This window comes from Cnephaeus nilssonii, assembly GCF_951640355.1.
Source record: "Cnephaeus nilssonii genome assembly, chromosome: 16".
NCBI classification, from domain to species: Eukaryota; Metazoa; Chordata; class Mammalia; order Chiroptera; family Vespertilionidae; genus Cnephaeus; species Cnephaeus nilssonii.
In genome coordinates this window covers 8,294,155-8,311,582 of record NC_137087.1, presented here as the reverse complement: position 1 = coordinate 8,311,582, position 17,428 = coordinate 8,294,155, and the positions used below count along the sequence as shown (strand labels likewise).

Here is a 17,428-nt window from a genome sequence, read left to right as displayed (position 1 = left end):
GGGCCCCTGTGCGGGACCGAAAGGCTCAGGGGCGGGGTCCTCAGCAGGGCCCTCAGGGACGGGCCTCTGTCTGTCTCCCACTAAAGCCTGACAAGCCCAGGGTGGAGGTGTCCTTCCCACAGCCGTCAGCAAACACCTGGGCCCCCGCCCAAAGCCACCCCCCTGGAGCAGAGGGCTGTCTCGTCTTTAAGAAGGACTTCCAGCAAAGCCAAGGACACCGGGGGAAAGGGTGCAGCTTTCCCAGCTCAGGGTCAGTGGACTAGGAGGGCAGGTGAGCCCCCAGAGCTCCGGCTCATGCTTAGCATTACAATGGCCTGTTTTCCACTAACCACTGCAGCTAGAATTACATACCCCTGGGGCCTGAGGGAGAAAAACCAAGTCCGGAAAACTCCAAACGCTAATACTAATTTTCAAGCCGGTCGGCTGCTGCATTTGAGTACGTGTCTTTATTAGAACAATTATAAGTGCATACACAGTACATCTTTTCATGGATATGAAAGTAGACATTGTTTCTCAAAAGGAATTGTTACTTATTAAGAAAGCACACTGCATACAGGAAGCTGCCTTCTCCTGGACCATTTTCACATTATCTGGGAGATGCAATTCAAACAAAACAAGATACAGTATTCATCACATTGGACACTGAACCCATCCCTGCTCAGGGCTGAGAGTCCAGCGAGGTTGGGGACTAAGGACTTCCCTGGGGGGTTTTTCAACTCGGCTATGTCAGTGGTCTGCTGAGAGGACATGGGTGGTTCCAGGGGTGGGTTCCCTCAGAAGAGGGTCAGAGAAGATGTGTAGAGGGGCGAGGACCCCCCAATTCTCATCCAGCTGCGGAAGGGCACGTCCCTGAGAAGGGTGGTGACGTCCCGGTGAGGGAGCCCGTTGGCCACACCAGGCCGTTTTCAGAAAAGGAAGGTGCACTCGAACCCCCTCTGCACTCACAGGGGTGCAGCAGCCTCGGCTACCCAGGCCCTCTGCTCAGACAGGCAGAGGGCCCCTTCTGAGCCTCCTCGCTGGGTTCTCAGCACCTGGCCAGAGCAGGACAAAGAACAGTACAAACAACACGTGGCACAGATTCAGGTTCCAACACACAGCACACATGTGAGCCCGTCCCCAGAGCTCACCCCACGTGATGCAGAGGCCGGCGGGGAAGGGCTGCCCTGGAGGTTAGGCTGAGCCCAAGGGAAGGTCAGGGAGCAGCAGCGCTGGGCCTGGAGGAACAGCTGGGTGACCCTGATCACCTGATGCACTTGAGTTTTGAAAGCAAGAGGGAGAGCCTTTCCTTTGCAAAGGGACTATTTGAACGCGTATGTGCTTTAGCTGGGAAGTCTCCTTTTAGGAGCGGATTGCAGGTACAGAAACTGTTACACAAATAATTTTCCCTGCAGTTTCTACTCTCACCTATGTCCCCTCCTGTCAGGAGACACAGAAATGACTGTATATTTAACTGTAGTCAAGATTTAGCGGCGTATTTCCCCTGACTTCTGGGTTTAGTGGCTCTGGCTCATCGATTCCAGGGGAAGATGCTTCCAAATTTTCCATGAGATTTTTAAATATCTTGGAAATATTTTTAAATACCTAGAAAATGAGCCTCCGCTGAAAATTCAATAATTTCATGTGTAATTCAGGAGCCCTGTAGTGACAGGTTCATTTTAAAAGAGGGTTCAGAAACCAGTCCCGTCTCCCTTATAACTAATAAAGGCCCCACACTCTATGTTCCCAGTAGAAGGCAGCCACTTGGAGGATGTGAATACTTGTTTGGTTGGTGGAATGGCTTTGTATCATGAAGAGTCACCTTTAAGAAATACTTATGGAAATGCCTAACACCTGTTACTGATAATCCAAAGGTCATTATTATAATCCACCTCCAATTCAAAATCATTGCCCTGTCATGTCCTTTCTGCCTGCTGTTTGCAGTGGCCTGCCAATTGATACATCCCCTTGTTTTGCCTTCTTTTTTCCCACTTTTTTAATTTTAAAGACTTTACTGGATCTTCCATCAAAGGGGGAACATATTAGTGAGACCAAATAAAAAACAAAGCAAGCAAAACCCCCTCAGTGCCTCCCTTCTTAAAAAGTGAAAATTTTCAGTTGTTTAACGTAACTCCACAAAATGCCCTCAGTAAAGGGAAACATGTCAAACAGCAGGGCTCTTAGCCAACTTCCCACTCGTCCCGTCCAAGAGGGAGGCCGGGGTGGGCCTCCCGGACGCAAAGGTAACAGACGCAGCAGAGGAGCCCAGGCCACAGGCCGGGAAGGCATGATGGGCTGCCCCACGGAGAAGCGATGAGGTTAGCTTTAATCAGGAAAAAAAATACCCAGGATGAAGTATCTTATGGACTGTGTTTTCAAAGCCAAGATAAGAATTCTTGTCTTGTTATTTCTGTTATTCTCAAAACAACGCTGGCTTGACCCAATAAAGACACACTGCCTGTAGCTCTGAGCTATCCCACCTTTAGAAACGCTGAGGGTCCGCGTCCTTGGGGGTCAGTACGGCTGCACACTGGGTTCCCTGGGGCTCCGTCCATCCACCACGGCTCTGTGCTCCGCGGGGAAAACAAGGCCACCCCACCCACATTACGGCAGCCCTAACCAGGGCCGGGCTCAAGGCCCCGGGCAGCTCCTCTCCCTCAGCCTCTGCCTGTGGGGAGCTGACAGGGCAGCACCGAGGACACGGCTTTGAACAAGAAAACAGGATCAGACAACAGACAATACGGCAAAGTAGACACAGATGCGCACAGCGTTCCCAGGACCTGGTAACAGAAGGTACTTTGGTTTGCTTCTTGATGCCCAGTTTAAACAAAGCTTTTGTCTTGAGAGTCCTTCCCGGGTCACGACAGTCTCAGATGCACATGGTGATGGATGAGAGAGAGGATGATGCGAAGAGCGTGATGAGATGGAGAGGAGAGCGCGGATGAGGCCCCGCCCTGGCCTCCCTCCTGCTGCCTGCCGGGAAGCCCCTGCCTGGCCCTCTAGGACTGCCTCCCGCCCCCTGTGGCCGCCTTCGCTGGGGTTTGCCTGTGCAGATGGGTCCTGACCCTCCGGTGGCTCTGCCCCTCAGCCTGGGGTCCCAGCCTGTGCAGCTCAGAGGCATACGACACTCAGGGACCCTAGTCAGACCGGGGCTCCACGGCACAGATAAAATAATGCACATAAAATAATGGTTTTTGTCTAAGTTCCTATTTGTCACCAGTGACATTGGATAATTGAGCTAAATGAAAAAACAAAACAACAAAAAATCCGAATATATTTTGCTACATAATCAAATGGTGAAAGTAAGGTAAACTGTGCAAAACCAAGCCCTGGGAGCGCACTGGGCCCCGCCGGCTGCGCCAGGAGGCCACGGGGCCCTTCCTAGCACTGGCTTCGCCCGGCCTCCCCCCGGGAGGCCTCCTGGGCGCTGACCCAGCCTGCGCCTCTCACATCTTGAACCTCCTGTTAACAAGAAGAGAGGGAGACACCATTAAGGCAGGTTCCCGCAGAGGCCCGGCCTCGCATGAGGCACCCAGCCCACCACGGCGGCGGCTCCTGACCTCCCTCCGAGGCCCTGGGGAGGGGAGGGCGGTGAGAGACAGCATGGCCATGGCGAAGCACAGGGTGGCGGGAAGGTGGGAGGTGGAGAGGACAGACGGGCAGAAGCATGATCGTGGCAGATGAACAGGAGCACAGAGCCAGGCCGGTGCAGAGGCCACAGGACGGGGCAGGCACCTGCCTTCGCCCACTGCAGACCTCACACACCACTCACCTGGGGCAGACACGTGGGCACTGCCCAGGGTCAGCCCGGCTCGGCATGGAGGCCCGGCTCTTCGGCTCTTCGCCAGCCACCCAGGCCCCTTGCGCGGGGCCGGGGCCATGCCTGCTTGTCGGACCCAGTGAAGCCCAGGGTCAGTGGGGTCGTGTATCGGCCGGACGATGCTGGCCTGCAGGTCCCAACACTGGGCCAGCTCTCTTAGTCCCCGCAGCCCCCACTGCCCAAGACAGGAGGGGCACTGTCCCCCTGACCACTGGCTTGTCGCCTCGGGCTGGCCACAGCTTGACCTGTTGCTGAAGGGCAGCTTCGCCTGTCTCAGGGAGGACCTGTCGCCCTCCCCAGGCAGAGGTGGCTGCTCCCACCGTGGAAAGAGCCAGGACAGCGTGAGGCACAGCCTGCTCTTCGGTCTCGCTGGCGCATGTGCAGATTAGGAAGAGCCCCGCCAGGCCCCCGACCGGGCCGGCTGCTGCTTCTGTCCGGGGACACCCAGATGCCCTCAGAGGCAGGAGGGGGTGGGTGTCATAGGATGTGAGCTTCCACGCATCCAGGCACAGGCCGACCACCCCAGGGCTGGCGACGGGGGAGGGGCTGGGAGACTTTGCCAGCTGAAAGGATGGCAAGGACGCCTCTCCAGTGGCAGAAGGAAGCTGTGACCACCAGGGGCACCTTAGAGCAGCAGGGGGCGCAGCACTGGGACACAGGGGAGGCTGACACACAGGGGCCTTGAGCTCTCTGCTCCTGAAATCCATCGGCTATGCCCTCCATCCCCTGCGTCTGTCTGGATCCCTGTGATACACTGTGACGGGGGGCTGGGGTGTGGGGTGTGGGGTGTGGGGTGTGTTCTGGGAGTGGGAGAAGGGCAGATAGGCAAGGCATCCTTTGTCAAAGCAGTACTGACATCGGGGCCTTGCTCTCCCCCCTGACCCCCCTTCCGGTCCAAGTTAGAGAGACTTGGCAAGAAATCTCAGACATAATTCTGTAGGGAGGGCGAAGTTCTAGAATTTAAACCTTGTCTCTTTAAGCAGATATTTCCCAGGAGTGAGAACTGAGGCAGCTGTGTCCTGCAACCTAACCACGGGGTCACGGAGACTCTTCCAGACCAGAGGAGGGGGAGCGGAGCTAGGAGCCCCAGAGCTGCCGGCCCTTCACAAAGTGCCTCCACACCGCCGGACCCGTGTCAGGAATCCACAAAATAAATTACCCGGCGCGCCGAGAAGCACTTCATACAGAGCCCCACCTGAGCCTGGAGGGGCAGCCGCACACAGCCCGGCCTGGGCAGGGGCTGGGGAAGTCCACCCGGGGGCAGGGGTGAGGGCCAGGCAAGGGACCCGGGCACAGGAGTCCGCTATCACCTCGAATGGAAGGGCCAGGCCGGCTCTGCCCCGAGAAGGCCTGGCTGGGCCGCACCGCTGGCAGCAAGGAGAGGGCACAGGCCCGGGCCCCCCGCTGGCTGGGCCCGCGCGGGCGAGCAGACTGCGTTGGGTGGTGGCCAGCAGGCGCACGCTGGTCTCAGAAGGAGCAGCCTGGAGGTGTGCGGAGCCGGGAGCCCGGAGTGCTCAGGGGCCTTCTAAGGGAGGGAGTGAAGGGCAGGAGGGAGGCTTAGGAACCCGGGGGATGGTGGAGACCCAGGCCACTCTAGAGAGAGTCCCGGGCTCTTCTAGAGAGTCCTGAGCACGGTCTCCACGCCCCGGACCCCAACCTCAGTCTCTGCACGACTACTGTCTTCAGGATTTAGCAGACCAGGGAGGGTCTCAGTAAGCACAAAAGGCAGGGCCAGCGTGGCCACAGCGATGGCAGAGCGCGCTCCCCGCGGAGTGAGCGCGGCCCCGAGGCAGGGTCTGCTCTGGAGGAGGGTAGAGCCAATTTACAAAGCGCTGGGAGGGAGGCACAGCGCGCACTGCGGTCCAGCTCCAGGTGCAGAAACTAGTGTTTCCTCCTCTGAGCAGCCTTTCTCTTCTTCTGTCGCTTCTTTTTTCCTATCTTTTCTTTTTTCCCCACTTTTTCTTCTCTGCGCCCCCTTAGATAAAATTAGTAGAACCATTAATGACGTTGAAATAAACAAGAGTCTGCCTCACTCTGCACAACACTTAAACACTGGCCCCTGGACTGGTGCCACTCAGTCCTCAGGCCTGGAGGCCCCTGGGCAAGGCCCCGTCCATCAGTACCTCTTTGAAGTAAAGTAGACATTTGCCTTGATTCACAAAAATGTGAGGCTTCCCCACACCTGTGAACTGAGTAGAGCCATCGCCAATTTGCCAACGTGACCCTGGCTCCCGCCCTTGCCTGCGGCTGGCAGTGGGGAAGGAATTCACACCTCACAGGGTGTGAAGACTAACCAGGGGCAGGCTGGGCTGCATCTTCTGTCTCCCCCCACCTGCTTTCCCAGGCTTCCTTCCTCCCCAGTGCAGAGCTGAGCTCTCCGTTTAACTTAAAAATCTCTGCATTGCACATCAGAGGCGGGAGCCAGGGTCCAGTAGGCCTTCCGGGAGGGGAGAAGGCAGCAGAGCCCACCTTCTCCTTCCCGGACGCCCGTGGAGACCCCTGGGCATGGCTGAGACTGGTCTGAAGAATGAGGGAGAGAGCTGGTTAGCAGAATTTTATTAGAGCAACTGGCTCATGACTGTCACATTAAAATGATTCAAGCTGAATGGTATTTAATGATTTATGGGATACGGCCACCTGTTCCTGGGAAAGCTTGATATTAACCAGGGGCTGGAAGGATGGGAGTTTTACATGGGAAAATGTGAGAGCTGGATATTATAAGGGTTGAGTCTCTAGAGATTACGTGGGGATGTTAGGAGAACCGAGGAGAAGGAAGGGGAAGAGGAATTAGTGAGTCCAATATTATTCTCCAGAAAACTAGCACCGCTGCTTCCATTGGGTTAAAAACAAAAACGAAACAAAAAAAAAAAACAAACGCAAAAACGTGAGTCGCAGATGTCACGTGCTCCTGAGCGAGGCCCAAGTGCTGGTACTCACACGGGAACTCGGCCGGAGGGACCCACGGCACCTGACCCGCGGCCGGCGCAGCGTCACGAAGGCGGGAAACGTGTCAGAGCTCCGTGTCTAACAGCTAACGGGTTTACTTCGGGACAATAAATTCCCACATACAGTAGGATGCTTGTACCATGAAACAATTGGCATTTTATTGCTAGTGCATATAATGTCACATTCGATACAATCTTAGTACAAGTGGAAAAAATACACTGTGGCCAACATTAAAAAGCTTCCATCACATTTCTATGTATCTCTTTACAAACTGCCAGTAGTTTAAGATAATAGAGAAATGTATCTACTGACATTCATATGGCTCACTTCAAACGTAGGAATTGTTTGAGTATAAATATATTCTGAAATACATTTGTCTTATAAAGAAATGTTTAAAAAAGTGTGCACAAAAATACGTATATAAAAAAAAAATGCCTTGCAAAACGTTACAAACACCACCAGGCCCGTCTGTGGATCACATTCATGGGTGGACATTTCACCTTGCCAGCATTTCGGATTGAGCTGCTGTGGCTTCAGCAGCAGGAGTCAGTGGTAAGAGGCTCATTCATTCATTTAATTTTCACCTCGGGTTTCAGAAAACTCAGCATGTGCAGCGCCTCGGGGCACACGTGCCTCAGAGGCAATCACTGAAACCAGGTTCCTCCAAGAAAGCTCTCCGATTGGAACTGCATTTGAGTTTGCAGAGACTTGTCTCTCATGGGAAGGGGGGACATGGGGTCCCCGCCCTGGGAGGCCAGCCCCACTTTGGGGGCGGCTGGAGCAGATTCTCACAGAGGGCCTGAGCAGGAGGGAGGGCACGGGGAGGAGGGCGCTGCGGGCCGCAGCCCCAGGGTCACCCTCCTCCCCGAGCAGAGCAGAGGGAAATGCGAGCGGAGCGGAGCGAGGTGAAAGCATGCTGTGGCAGGAGAGAGAGGCGGGGAATGGCAGGAGGGGGTCCTCTGGGCACAGTCCCCAGTGATGGCGTCTGTGTGGAGCCCAGAGGCCCATGCACTGCGCTTGAAAGAGGAGGCGCTGGCAGCTGTCTAGTGTGGTCAGTGTCTGAGGCCTGCCCTGGGCCCTCATTCCAGGAGGGGTGCGCCCCACCAGGGCCCCCGTCTCCCTCCATGCCTCCGCTTTTGGAGGAAGGCCACTTTGCTGAGCTCCATGCTTGGCCATCACCTGACTGTGCCCAGACTCCCCAGGGGAGAAGAGGAAAAATCCAAAGCAAACCAAATACAGATATTAAGTAATCATTGACTTTAAAAAGGATAACGAGAATGATGATGATTGTGATGATCACAGGGCAAGTGACTGGTGGGAAATGCTGTGGCGATAATACAATTTCTCAGAAAAACCCCAGCTGTAAAACAGCCAATGTGCAAGGGTCCGGGTGAATGGATATAAGCTGTGATATCGTACCATAGGCTATAAATGCAGGTGTCTACATGCTGGGCAAACCTCCCGCCCGGCCCCAGGCCCACGCGCTGCCCCACGAGCACACCTGGCCCTCGCCACGCAGGCCTGCCTCCCCACACCTTTGCCCGCTCAGGACTTCCACACAGTTTTAGCTTTCCTCCAGTGGCTCTAGTGGAAAGTCCTTCCTGGCTGTTGGGCTTACTTGTTTAAAGCTTTCTCCAGGTATTCCTGAATCCACTTCAGCTTCGGGTCAATGCACACTTGTCTGTTGTTGTTCTTCAGCTTGGCCCTGCAAAGACAGGAGAGGCGGGGGTGCACCTGCGCGCCTGCTCACCCGCCACCCACGTGGGACCCCCCCTGAGCCAGGTGCTGGCGAGGCAGATTCCCCATAGGAATCACTGGGGCTGGGATCTGAGGGAAACAGAACACAGAGCCTGAGAAGGAAGAGAAAGAGACAGGGCACTCGAGAAGCCTGTGGCCAGATGGAGGGGCACAAAAGTAGGACTTTATCTGCAAGGGGATGGGACCTTTGAGGGTAACTGGAGAGGAACAGCAGATTTTTGTTTCGGTGAATCATCTTGAAGACAGAAGTAAAAGTAAGCCTAGGGGCAGAGTGGATGGAAGGTCAAATCTGGGTGCCACTGTGGGCTAGTTCTGTGTCTGCCAGGCCTGAACTGGAGCACAAACTTTGGGGAGGCCAGTGTTTCTCTAGTCCAGAGGCACGGCCACTTCCTGTGCCAGAGGGAAGAGGCTTAGAAAGAAGAGGCCAGGACTACTGTGGGCACGGAGGGCACTGAAGGGTGGCTCTGGAAACTCCTGCCTGGTGCTGCACTCAAAGGCCTTGTGCTAGTAACAGCTGCCTCTACTTATGCCAAGTTCAAGGCCGGACACTTGGCATGTGCCATTTCTCTAGCTTCACGGAGTCCGCCAGTTAGGGGTCACTGTGCCCAGTAGATGCAACATTCCCGGAGGATGATGCTCAGACTTACACGATCTGAAGGGCACAGTTTGGAGTGTTGAGGATTTTGAGATGCTTGACGTTGGCTCTTGCAACATGGCTCTCGAAGAATCGGCAAGGGCATCTGTAGCTCAGGCTGACCGGCTTCCCTATAAGAGGAAATAAGCATGCGGCTGCTTGTTATTGTCCCGCCAGGCCTCAGAGACGCGCATGCATCTGGGTGTGCAGCTGGGGAAGGATGGTAGAAGGATGGTAGGATGGAGAGCGACGGGTGAGCCACTGATGCATCCTGGCAAAGACCTCCTCCGTGGGCAGCACAGTGAGCACTGTGGGCTCGTACTCAACTTCGCCAGGGCCAGAGGCCAAGAGGACCTGTGGAGAGATGGACCCTAGGAGGGGGGAGGGTGGGAGAATGACAATAAGCAGTCCCTGCTCAGATTTCTTAAGATAAAGGACGTTAATCACAGGAGAGACCTCTTTCAGCCAGAGGCACCGAGGTTCCCAGCTATTCTTTGCCAAGTAACTCCCCAGAGCCAACTGAGAAAGTCATCCCTACTGAGACCCAGGTCCGCTAGCAAGCGCTCCTCCCTCCTCTGGAACAGGACTCATCCCAGGAGCATCACAGACTTCCTAGGATTACTGCCCCCCACGAACCCCTCCCCCCGCCTCTCGCCTCATTTACCTTAAGCCCAGGCAGCCACAAAGGAATCCTGCCTGGCTCCCACCTGGGAGTCCCCAGAGGACAGGACAAGGGCCTCCTTAGGCATGGAGACTGTCAGGGTGGAGTCAAATATGGCTTTCATGGCAGGGACCCTACAGCCTCCTGGGCTGTATTACATCTTTGTTTGCAAATTCACCAATTTGCAAAATGCCATAATTGCGGCTCATTAGTGTAAATTAGCAAAGGGCTCCTGCAGAACCCACCCTTACCCTTTAAGTCTAGAATTGCAAGCCCTGGGAGGCGGGGATTTGCCAGGGCTTTTCCTGCAGATTTTATCCAAGCCCTACTTAATAACCCGAATCATTTGAATTTGTGGATCCTTTCATCAGGGCTTAAGTATATGTCTGAGAATATTTAGTCCGGAGACGTGTTTTTAAGTGCTCTGTTTACAGGGCTCCCAGAGGCCTCCCGTCAGTTCTGAAGTTGTGCACTTTGGGGCAAGAGAGCTGGGGAAGCCGCACGAAAGCTTGCAAAGTAGGGGCTGCTTCCATTTTTTTAATTTTTTTTTTTTCCCTAAAGGCTGCAAGCAGTTGAGAAATGGCATGATGTGGCCAATTTAGCCACCAAGTCCTGGAAGAGCAGCCCCCCGCCCCAAACCAAACTCAACATCCTGAGAGACAGAAGGAACAAGCCTGGCTCAGAGCGCTCAGTGGACTCGCCGTGCAGGAGAGCACGGAACAGCCTTCACAGGGACCCAGGTCAAACCCAAAAAGTCCCTGATGGGGCACAGACATCTCCCTTCTGTCCTGCCTGGTAACCAGATCACCTGGAAAGCAAGCCCAGGGCCGGGGCTAGGCAGCCTGGCTGAAGGAGGAGCCAGGTCCCCCTCTGAGCAGCCTGCCTCCAGGTTTCCCTAGAATTCTCATGGGTCCTCCTGAGCTGAGCAGGGGCTGGGGCTGTGGTGAGCCAGGATACTTCTCAATCCTGGAGCAACAGGGAGCTGGAAGGTGCATGGTATGAGCACTGCAGTGGGTGGGGGTGGGGGCTGCTGCTCTCCGGTGTCCAAGGAGGTGTCCTGGCTCCACGCAGGGCAGGGCAGGCCTAGTCTGGACTCAAAACACAGGCTTTCTCATTTGCTCCTCTCCCTCCCTTCATCCTCTGGGATTATCCGTTCCTTCAAAGCAATTCTTATTCCTGCTCCCAGGACCCAGTTGCCTGTTTATCAAGTGGGGAATTTCAATAGTTTATTATTATTATTATTATTATTATTATTATTGATTTTAGAGAGAAGAAGAAGAGAGAGAGAGAGAGAGAGAGAGAGAGAGAGAGAGAGAGAGAGAGACATGGATTTGTTGTTCCACTTATTCATGCATTCATTGGTTGATTCTTATATGTGCCCTGGCCTGGGACTGAACCTGTAACCTTGGCATATCAGGACGAGGTTCTGACCAATGCTACCTGGCCAGGGCCTCAATAGTTTCTTAAAGTGACAGAGTCCAAGTGCACTTACGGAGAAAACTCAGGGCTGCGTCCACTTGCGTCCTTTCCTACAGCTTTTTGTCACTTTCCCTAACTTTCCTAACTCTTCTGGGTGTGACATCATGTACAAGAAAGACACCTGGTTAGTTAGCCCAGCTGTTCCTGAGGGCTGGGACCTTGGCTTTATTTCAGAGCGGTTGCCAGAGAACCTTCCACTTCAATGAAGAGACAGGCCCTGGCCAGACTCTCCAAGCAAGCCTGGGGACGGGGCCCACCCTAGGTGTAAGCCCTGGAAGCTGGGACACGCAGAACACCAGCTTCCTGGCTGAGGTCAGCCAGGGGAGGAAGGGCAGGATCCCAAGCCTGAGCCTGCACAAGGGTATCTGCGGAGTGCAGCTTTGGAACTCGGCATCGGTACACAGGCCCCAGGAGTTTTTGAAAAATGCGTCCTGGCCTGGGCATGCGAGGAGAAGCAGACCCGCCCGGAGCCCAGGACCATAGACTTGGCGGCCAAGAGGGGCAAGCGACCAACCCTTCCCAGGGTCAGGAGGCGTCTGTGGCTTTGTCCCCCCAGGTCAGCGATGCCCAGGATTCAATGACCTGAGTCCCTGCATTCCAGTCCTTTCTGCAACTAGGGCAGCAGCGTTTCTCTGGAGAGAGAGGTGTGTGGTGGCGCCTGGACGCTCACAAGACCATTCAATTGTTAATTCCCAAACCAGAGTGCCTCCCGGGCCTGGGGAGTCAATGAGGAGATCCCAGCCTAGATGCTGTTTCAGCCCAGAAACTTTTTAACTCGCCTTTGATCTGGGTCCCTCTGCACCTCTGACCAGCAACTCGCTACACTTTTAAAGGACACTTTCCAGGGGTCAGCCAAGAACCCATCAGCCCAGGCCCCCCTACCTGGTCCAGTTGCATGCACGCTCACCGTGCCCATGCTGGCTCCCCCACCACTGCCTGCCACCGGGCAGCAGGAGTCTTCCCCCCAACCCAGCTGAGTGCTCCAGGACGGGGTCCTGCACACACCCCAGCTGCACCACAGCTCTCAGAGTGAGTGTCCTTCGTCCCTTTGCAGAGTCTGTTGTAAACTTCGCAGCCAAGAACAGAACAGGCAGCAAGGCCTTACTGACATGGCTTTGTTTTTGTTTTTTTGCGAGTTTATTTTCGTTTGCAGCAGCGGTGTCCTGTGACAGGACAGGGAGATTCTCTCACGCTTCAAAAGAAAAAAGCTCTCTCGCTCGCTAGCTCTCCCGGTGAAACTGGACACCACCTTGCACAATGGCCTAAGGCCTTGGCGAGTGAACTTTGCTGCAGAGCTCATTCTGAGGTGGCCGGTCCCCTGGCTGCACAAAGGCGCATTTCTGCAGGTGTGTTTTGGGGACATGGGCAAATGCGACTGTGATGACCCCCAGGGCCTCTCTAGAGGGACCCCGTGAAGAGTCCAGGAGGCCATGGCTGGATGCGTGCCCAGGGTTGGCGCGTCGCTTCGGACCTCGGAGCTGTGGAGCTGTGTGGAAGCGCGGCCAGGTGGGTGGCGCAAACCCGACAGCTGCTCCCGTACCGGGTGGCTGCGGGGTGAGAGCCGGCCTCTCGAGGAGGGAGCGCCAAGCTGCTGCGCCAGATCGCACAGCCTCCACAAGCGATTTGCAAAGAGCTCTTTCCTACACCAACACCCGCCGATCGATCGCACCTCCAGCCCCTGAGCCCACCCGCCTCTGGAAACCTAGCCGGGCGCGGGCAGACTAGCTCCGGGGTGGATGGGCAAAGGCCGGGTACCCCCGCCCCCGCCGGCTTCCAACTCGGTGCAGGTCCCCGACCCCTCTCCGGGGCCCGCTCAGAAACGCGCCCGCGGCGCTCACCAGTTATCCTGCAGGACCCCGCTCCGCGCTCGCGAAGTGCAAAGCGCAGTGCCCGGCGCTAAGCTGCGCGCGGGACTGGACGCCGCGCCCGGAGGGAGCGCGCCCGCGAAGGGAGCAGTTTGAACTGGGTCCGCTCCGGGCGGCGCCGACGAAGAGGAGTCGCGGCCCCGCGCGGAGCCCGGCGCCCTGAGCCGAGCCTGGAGCCAGGTGCCTGCCCGGCCTCCGCCGCGAGCACACTCACCGTCGCTGAGGCAGAGCGCAGCCAGCACCAGGGCCAGCACGGCGACGATCTTGGCATCCATGGCACGGACTGGTGACTGCGGGGGACCAATGCCGGGCGCAGAGCTGGAGCGGCGGCGGAGAGTGAAAGTGTGGCAGCCAGGGAGGCGCGCCCGACGCTTTAGAGGCTGGAGGGGGCGGGCGGGACGGGGAGGGGCGGGCCGCGCGGCGAGGGGCGGGCTTGGAGCCAATTCTCTAAGACCTCTGGGGGCTCGGACCTGCGTCCGGTCCGCAGAGCCGCTCCAACTGTCCCCTCCCTGCCACCTCTCCTCCGCGCCAGGGGTGCTCCCGGGCTGCGGTGCGCCCAGGCCTTTGGCCTTCGCGGGTGCCTGCGGGCCCCTCTGTAAGCCGGACTTGCGGTGAGGAGCCAGGCCCGCAGTGAGCTGGCCTGAGGGCTGAGTGTCGTTCCCAGTGTTCAGAAGGAGACTTGAGTGCAAAGGCGAGGTCCGCATGAGAACCAAAGAAAAGCCAGGTGGGGCCTAGGGCGGGGGCCGACAGGGAAGGCTGCATCAGATGCAGTAGCTAAGAGTGTGTTGTGTTTGGGGTGCAGGACCTAGAGGTGACCTCCTGCGGGGGCCCCAAAAGCTAGGCCTCAGAGGGTGTGAGACCGTCTTTGCAGTCAGAGCAACTCCCTCGCGTCCCAAGTCAGCGCTACTGCTTACTAGCCCAGCCTCAGTTTCCCTAATTGTAAAACTGGGGCTCTAGGTAAGATGTGCCACCCAAAGGACAGAAAAGCAGATCGCCCGTGGCTCTTACAAAGTTCAGCCCTTTGCGCCTCTCTTCTCAACTGAGAAATGGGCTCATCACAGTTCCTGGGGTAAGGCTGGGGAAATTGACGGAGAAGGCCTCTGTACGCAATACATGGGAGCCAGGAATTGCTGTGTGCACCTCAGTGCTTTCCCCCCTTTCCAGGGAATGTCCTGCAGGACCCTCTTCTTTCCCCTCTGGCCTCCCTTAACATGCCCCTGGCATTGGCCTTTCTGGTCAGAGAACAGCACGGAGGCGCCCCTGGCAGGCCCCCGGCTGGGCACTGAGGTAGCTGCAGTGGGGCGGGCACCACGGGGGAGGAGGGGGCGGGGAGAGCGCTGTGTGGGGCCTTCCTGGTGCCACAGGCAGCTCCAGCCATGTCTCCTGCCCTTTCCAGCATAACCAGATAGTGGGGTGGATTCTGTCCCCGCGTCCATCAAAGGAGCACGCAGTGGGCAGGCCTCTGTCCCGGAGGAGTCCAGCAGCCTGGACCGCCGAGGCAGTGGGCGTGCCCACGGGCCGAGCTCTTCTCCAGCGCGGTGCCATCCGAGGGGGGTCAGCAGGAACCTACAGCTTCAGGACTCTAGTCCTGGGATGGCTGTCTTTTGTCTTTTTCTCCAAAACTACTTTCCTGCCCAATTAGATGCGCTGTGAACTTGCACTCATTCTCCATTCACTCCGGGCACTGGGCCTGGAGCCTGGAACCCCCCTGCCGTGGTTCCTGCCTGTGAAGAACTAACAATCCAGTGGGGAAGTCGGACCTCAAACCGGCCTCCATCTCTTTGTGGGAGAGCTGGAGCAGGTCGCCTCCGAGCTGGGAGCCCTGGCCTGCAGCCCACAGCACTGAGCAGCGGCTGGCTCGGCTCTGGCGCCCTCTGGTGGCGAAGTCTCCCCCGTCCTCCCCCTAGGTCTCTCCCCCGGCCTCCCGCCTGGGGGAACGGGGCGGGGTTCTTAGAGGATCAAGCTAAGGCTCTTCCCCACATCCTTGTGTTGCCGGATAAACTCGGCCGGGCCAGGATTTAGGGGCACACCAGGAGTCCGGAACCTGGCGTGAGCTGCGGGGTGCCTCGCCTGCCAGTCTGACCAAATCAAAAGTCAAAGCCTCAGGCTTGCTTCCTTCTTGCCCCTAAATCAGTGCGGGAGAGGCTGCCTGGCAGGGGCAGAGGGGAGCCAGGACCTCCTGGCTGCCGGTGCCTGAATCCCCAGGACCCACACTCCAGAGCCCACCACCTCCACTGCTCATTTGCTGAAATACTTACTGAGCACCTACTAGTGCCAGACACGTGCCTTTAATAACGAAATATTTTAGTAAAGGAAGCACAAAACCCCTGTCCTCATGGAGCTTACATGGCGGGGGCGGGGAAGGGGGTGGCACTAAAACTAAGCAATTAAGCACATAGTTTATAGAAGGTCGAAGGTCATTAAGTGCTGTGGAAACAAGGAGCTGAGGAGAGGGGACTGAACTTAATAGGAAAGCCAAGGATCTGTGTTTTAGATAAAAATCTCCGCAATTTTTCAGTTGGCAAGCTATTTAAATTTAAAACTGTGCAGGCCAACGCTCTGGGGCCACGGGCCAGTAGACTGCGCCTTTTTAACCTGGGCTCAGCCACAGGGGCACCCCCAAATGCAGGGCAGCAGTGCCCACCGCCCTTTCTCCTGTCCTTTGCTTATGCCACCCACTGCCTCTGCTTGAAAGACTTCAAATCACCTTTTTCTCTTTCTCTGCCAGGAGCTCTGCTCCCCACCAACACTGGAGCAATGCCCCCTCCCCTGTGAGATCCCCAGATCTCCCCACTCAGCGTTCAGCAGCTGCCCCTCAGGACACCTGTCCTGTGGGTTGGAGAAGGGAGGGAGGCAGGAGTCTGCCAGTTGAGTTAAAAGGCAAGTGCACGGCCTGAGGGTATTATGATCTCTAAACCCCAGGTACCTGCCCAGGGCCCTCGGCCTGGGCTGTGCCATCCTTGAGTCAATGGGTGGGCTTTTGAGGAGGAAACAGTGCAAAGTTGAAGGTTTTCACCAAATCATTGTTTTCCAACAAGATGACTTTAGGTGGTACTTGGAAAATATTATTTTCAAAAATATAGATTTATGTTTTTATTTATCTTTGTTTCTATTTATTTTAACAGTAATAAGAAAAACTATGTCTGGCACATTAAAGTAGACACTTAGGGTTGATTTTATTTTTTAAAATATCTGATTAAGTTTTAAAAAGTAACTAGGTTTGAACTGCCATAGCATGAAATAATGTAAGTGGTTGAGGATATATAAAAAATTAGTAATACAAAAAGATCTGAAGTTTGAAAATGATGCTTAAAGAACATTTTTTTGTATTAGCTGACACTTTCTACCCCCCTTTTATTTTTTTTCACTTTTATATTTTTATTTTATTTTTTAAATCCTCAACAGAGGATATGTTTTTATTGATTTTTGGAATGAGGAAGAAAGGGTGGGAGAGGGGAGGGAAGGAGAGAGAGGTAGAGAGGTAGAGAGAGAGAGAATGGTTACTTCCATCTGGTATGCACCCCAACCTGGGATCGAACCCTAATCCTAGGTATGTGCCCATATTTGGAATCTAATTCACAACCTTTGGGTGTATGGGACAATGCTCCAACCCAATGAGCACCTGGCCAGGGCTTTCCCCCTTTTTAAACAAACCGCTTGGGCCCAGAGTAGTAAAATGAGGGAGGTATGGCATCTTCTTCACTCCTGTCTTCCAGGTGAGATGAGACACACCTCGCTAAGGAGAGCTCAGGTCCTAGAAAGAGCGTGAGGACTCATGAGATCTCAGCCCCGGCCCTGGGTACCCATGTCACTTCCACCCCAACTGTGATTCTTTCTCTCAGGTTTGAGTGTGGCCAGGAGGGGCACAGCAGGAGACAGCTACATGAGCTGCATCCTACCCACCCACCTCTGCTCTCCGACCTTTAACATCTCCCATTGGAATTCATGAGTAGGGACCAGGAGGCCCCGGGACAAAGGGGACAAATCCTCAGAACCTTAATGCTGCCGTCTGTGGAATGGGTATACTAGCTCTCAGAGTCGGTACTGGGATACACTAAGTATGAACCCCTTGGCACAGAGAAGGACCATGGGAAGATATTGACATAGTACTGTAGCTTGCCTTCTCTGAATTTGTCACATTTGCTTCTTTGCCTAATATCTCAGCTTTGAAGTCAAGGTGTCCCAGGCTCAGAGTGGCGGAAGATCCTGGCCAACAGGGCAGAGCTTCCTGGGGCAATGGCACAACTCTTTGGGACCAGCGTCTTTGAATCCTGGAACATCCGCAAGGC

General features: G+C 55.6%; 1 protein-coding gene across 3 annotated transcripts; it reads right to left on the bottom strand.

The window, feature by feature from the left end:
- Positions 1-433: 433 nt before the first annotated feature.
- CXCL12 (C-X-C motif chemokine ligand 12) lies at positions 434-13,487 on the bottom strand. 3 transcript variants are annotated; one of them, XM_079793795.1, is made up of 4 exons: positions 13,354-13,487; positions 9,148-9,265; positions 8,361-8,447; positions 434-3,438 (listed from the first exon to the last, which is right to left on the bottom strand). In XM_079793795.1, exons 1-4 carry the CDS (start codon positions 13,412-13,414, stop codon positions 3,423-3,425), a joined length of 282 nt encoding a protein of 93 aa, XP_079649921.1. In that variant the 5' UTR covers positions 13,415-13,487; the 3' UTR covers positions 434-3,422. The 3 variants fall into 3 exon arrangements, with proteins under 3 accessions (XP_079649921.1, XP_079649920.1, XP_079649922.1); XM_079793794.1 differs by lacking the exon at positions 434-3,438 and adding an exon at positions 3,458-5,771; XM_079793796.1 differs by lacking the exon at positions 434-3,438 and having other exon boundaries at positions 5,786-8,447.
- Positions 13,488-17,428: the final 3,941 nt, after the last annotated feature.

Bases quoted from the DNA above. Each gene is read 5' to 3' on its own strand.
- CXCL12 (XM_079793794.1), bottom strand. From the start codon at position 13,414: ATGGATGCCAAGATCGTCGCCGTGCTGGCCCTGGTGCTGGCTGCGCTC. The intron at 8,448-9,147 runs GTAAGTCTGAGC...CTGTCTTTGCAG, and splicing joins AACTGTGCCCTTCAGATCGT to GGCCAAGCTGAAGAACAACA. The intron at 5,772-8,360 runs GTAAGCCCAACA...ATTTTATCTAAG, and splicing joins CTGGAGAAAGCTTTAAACAA to GGGGCGCAGAGAAGAAAAAG.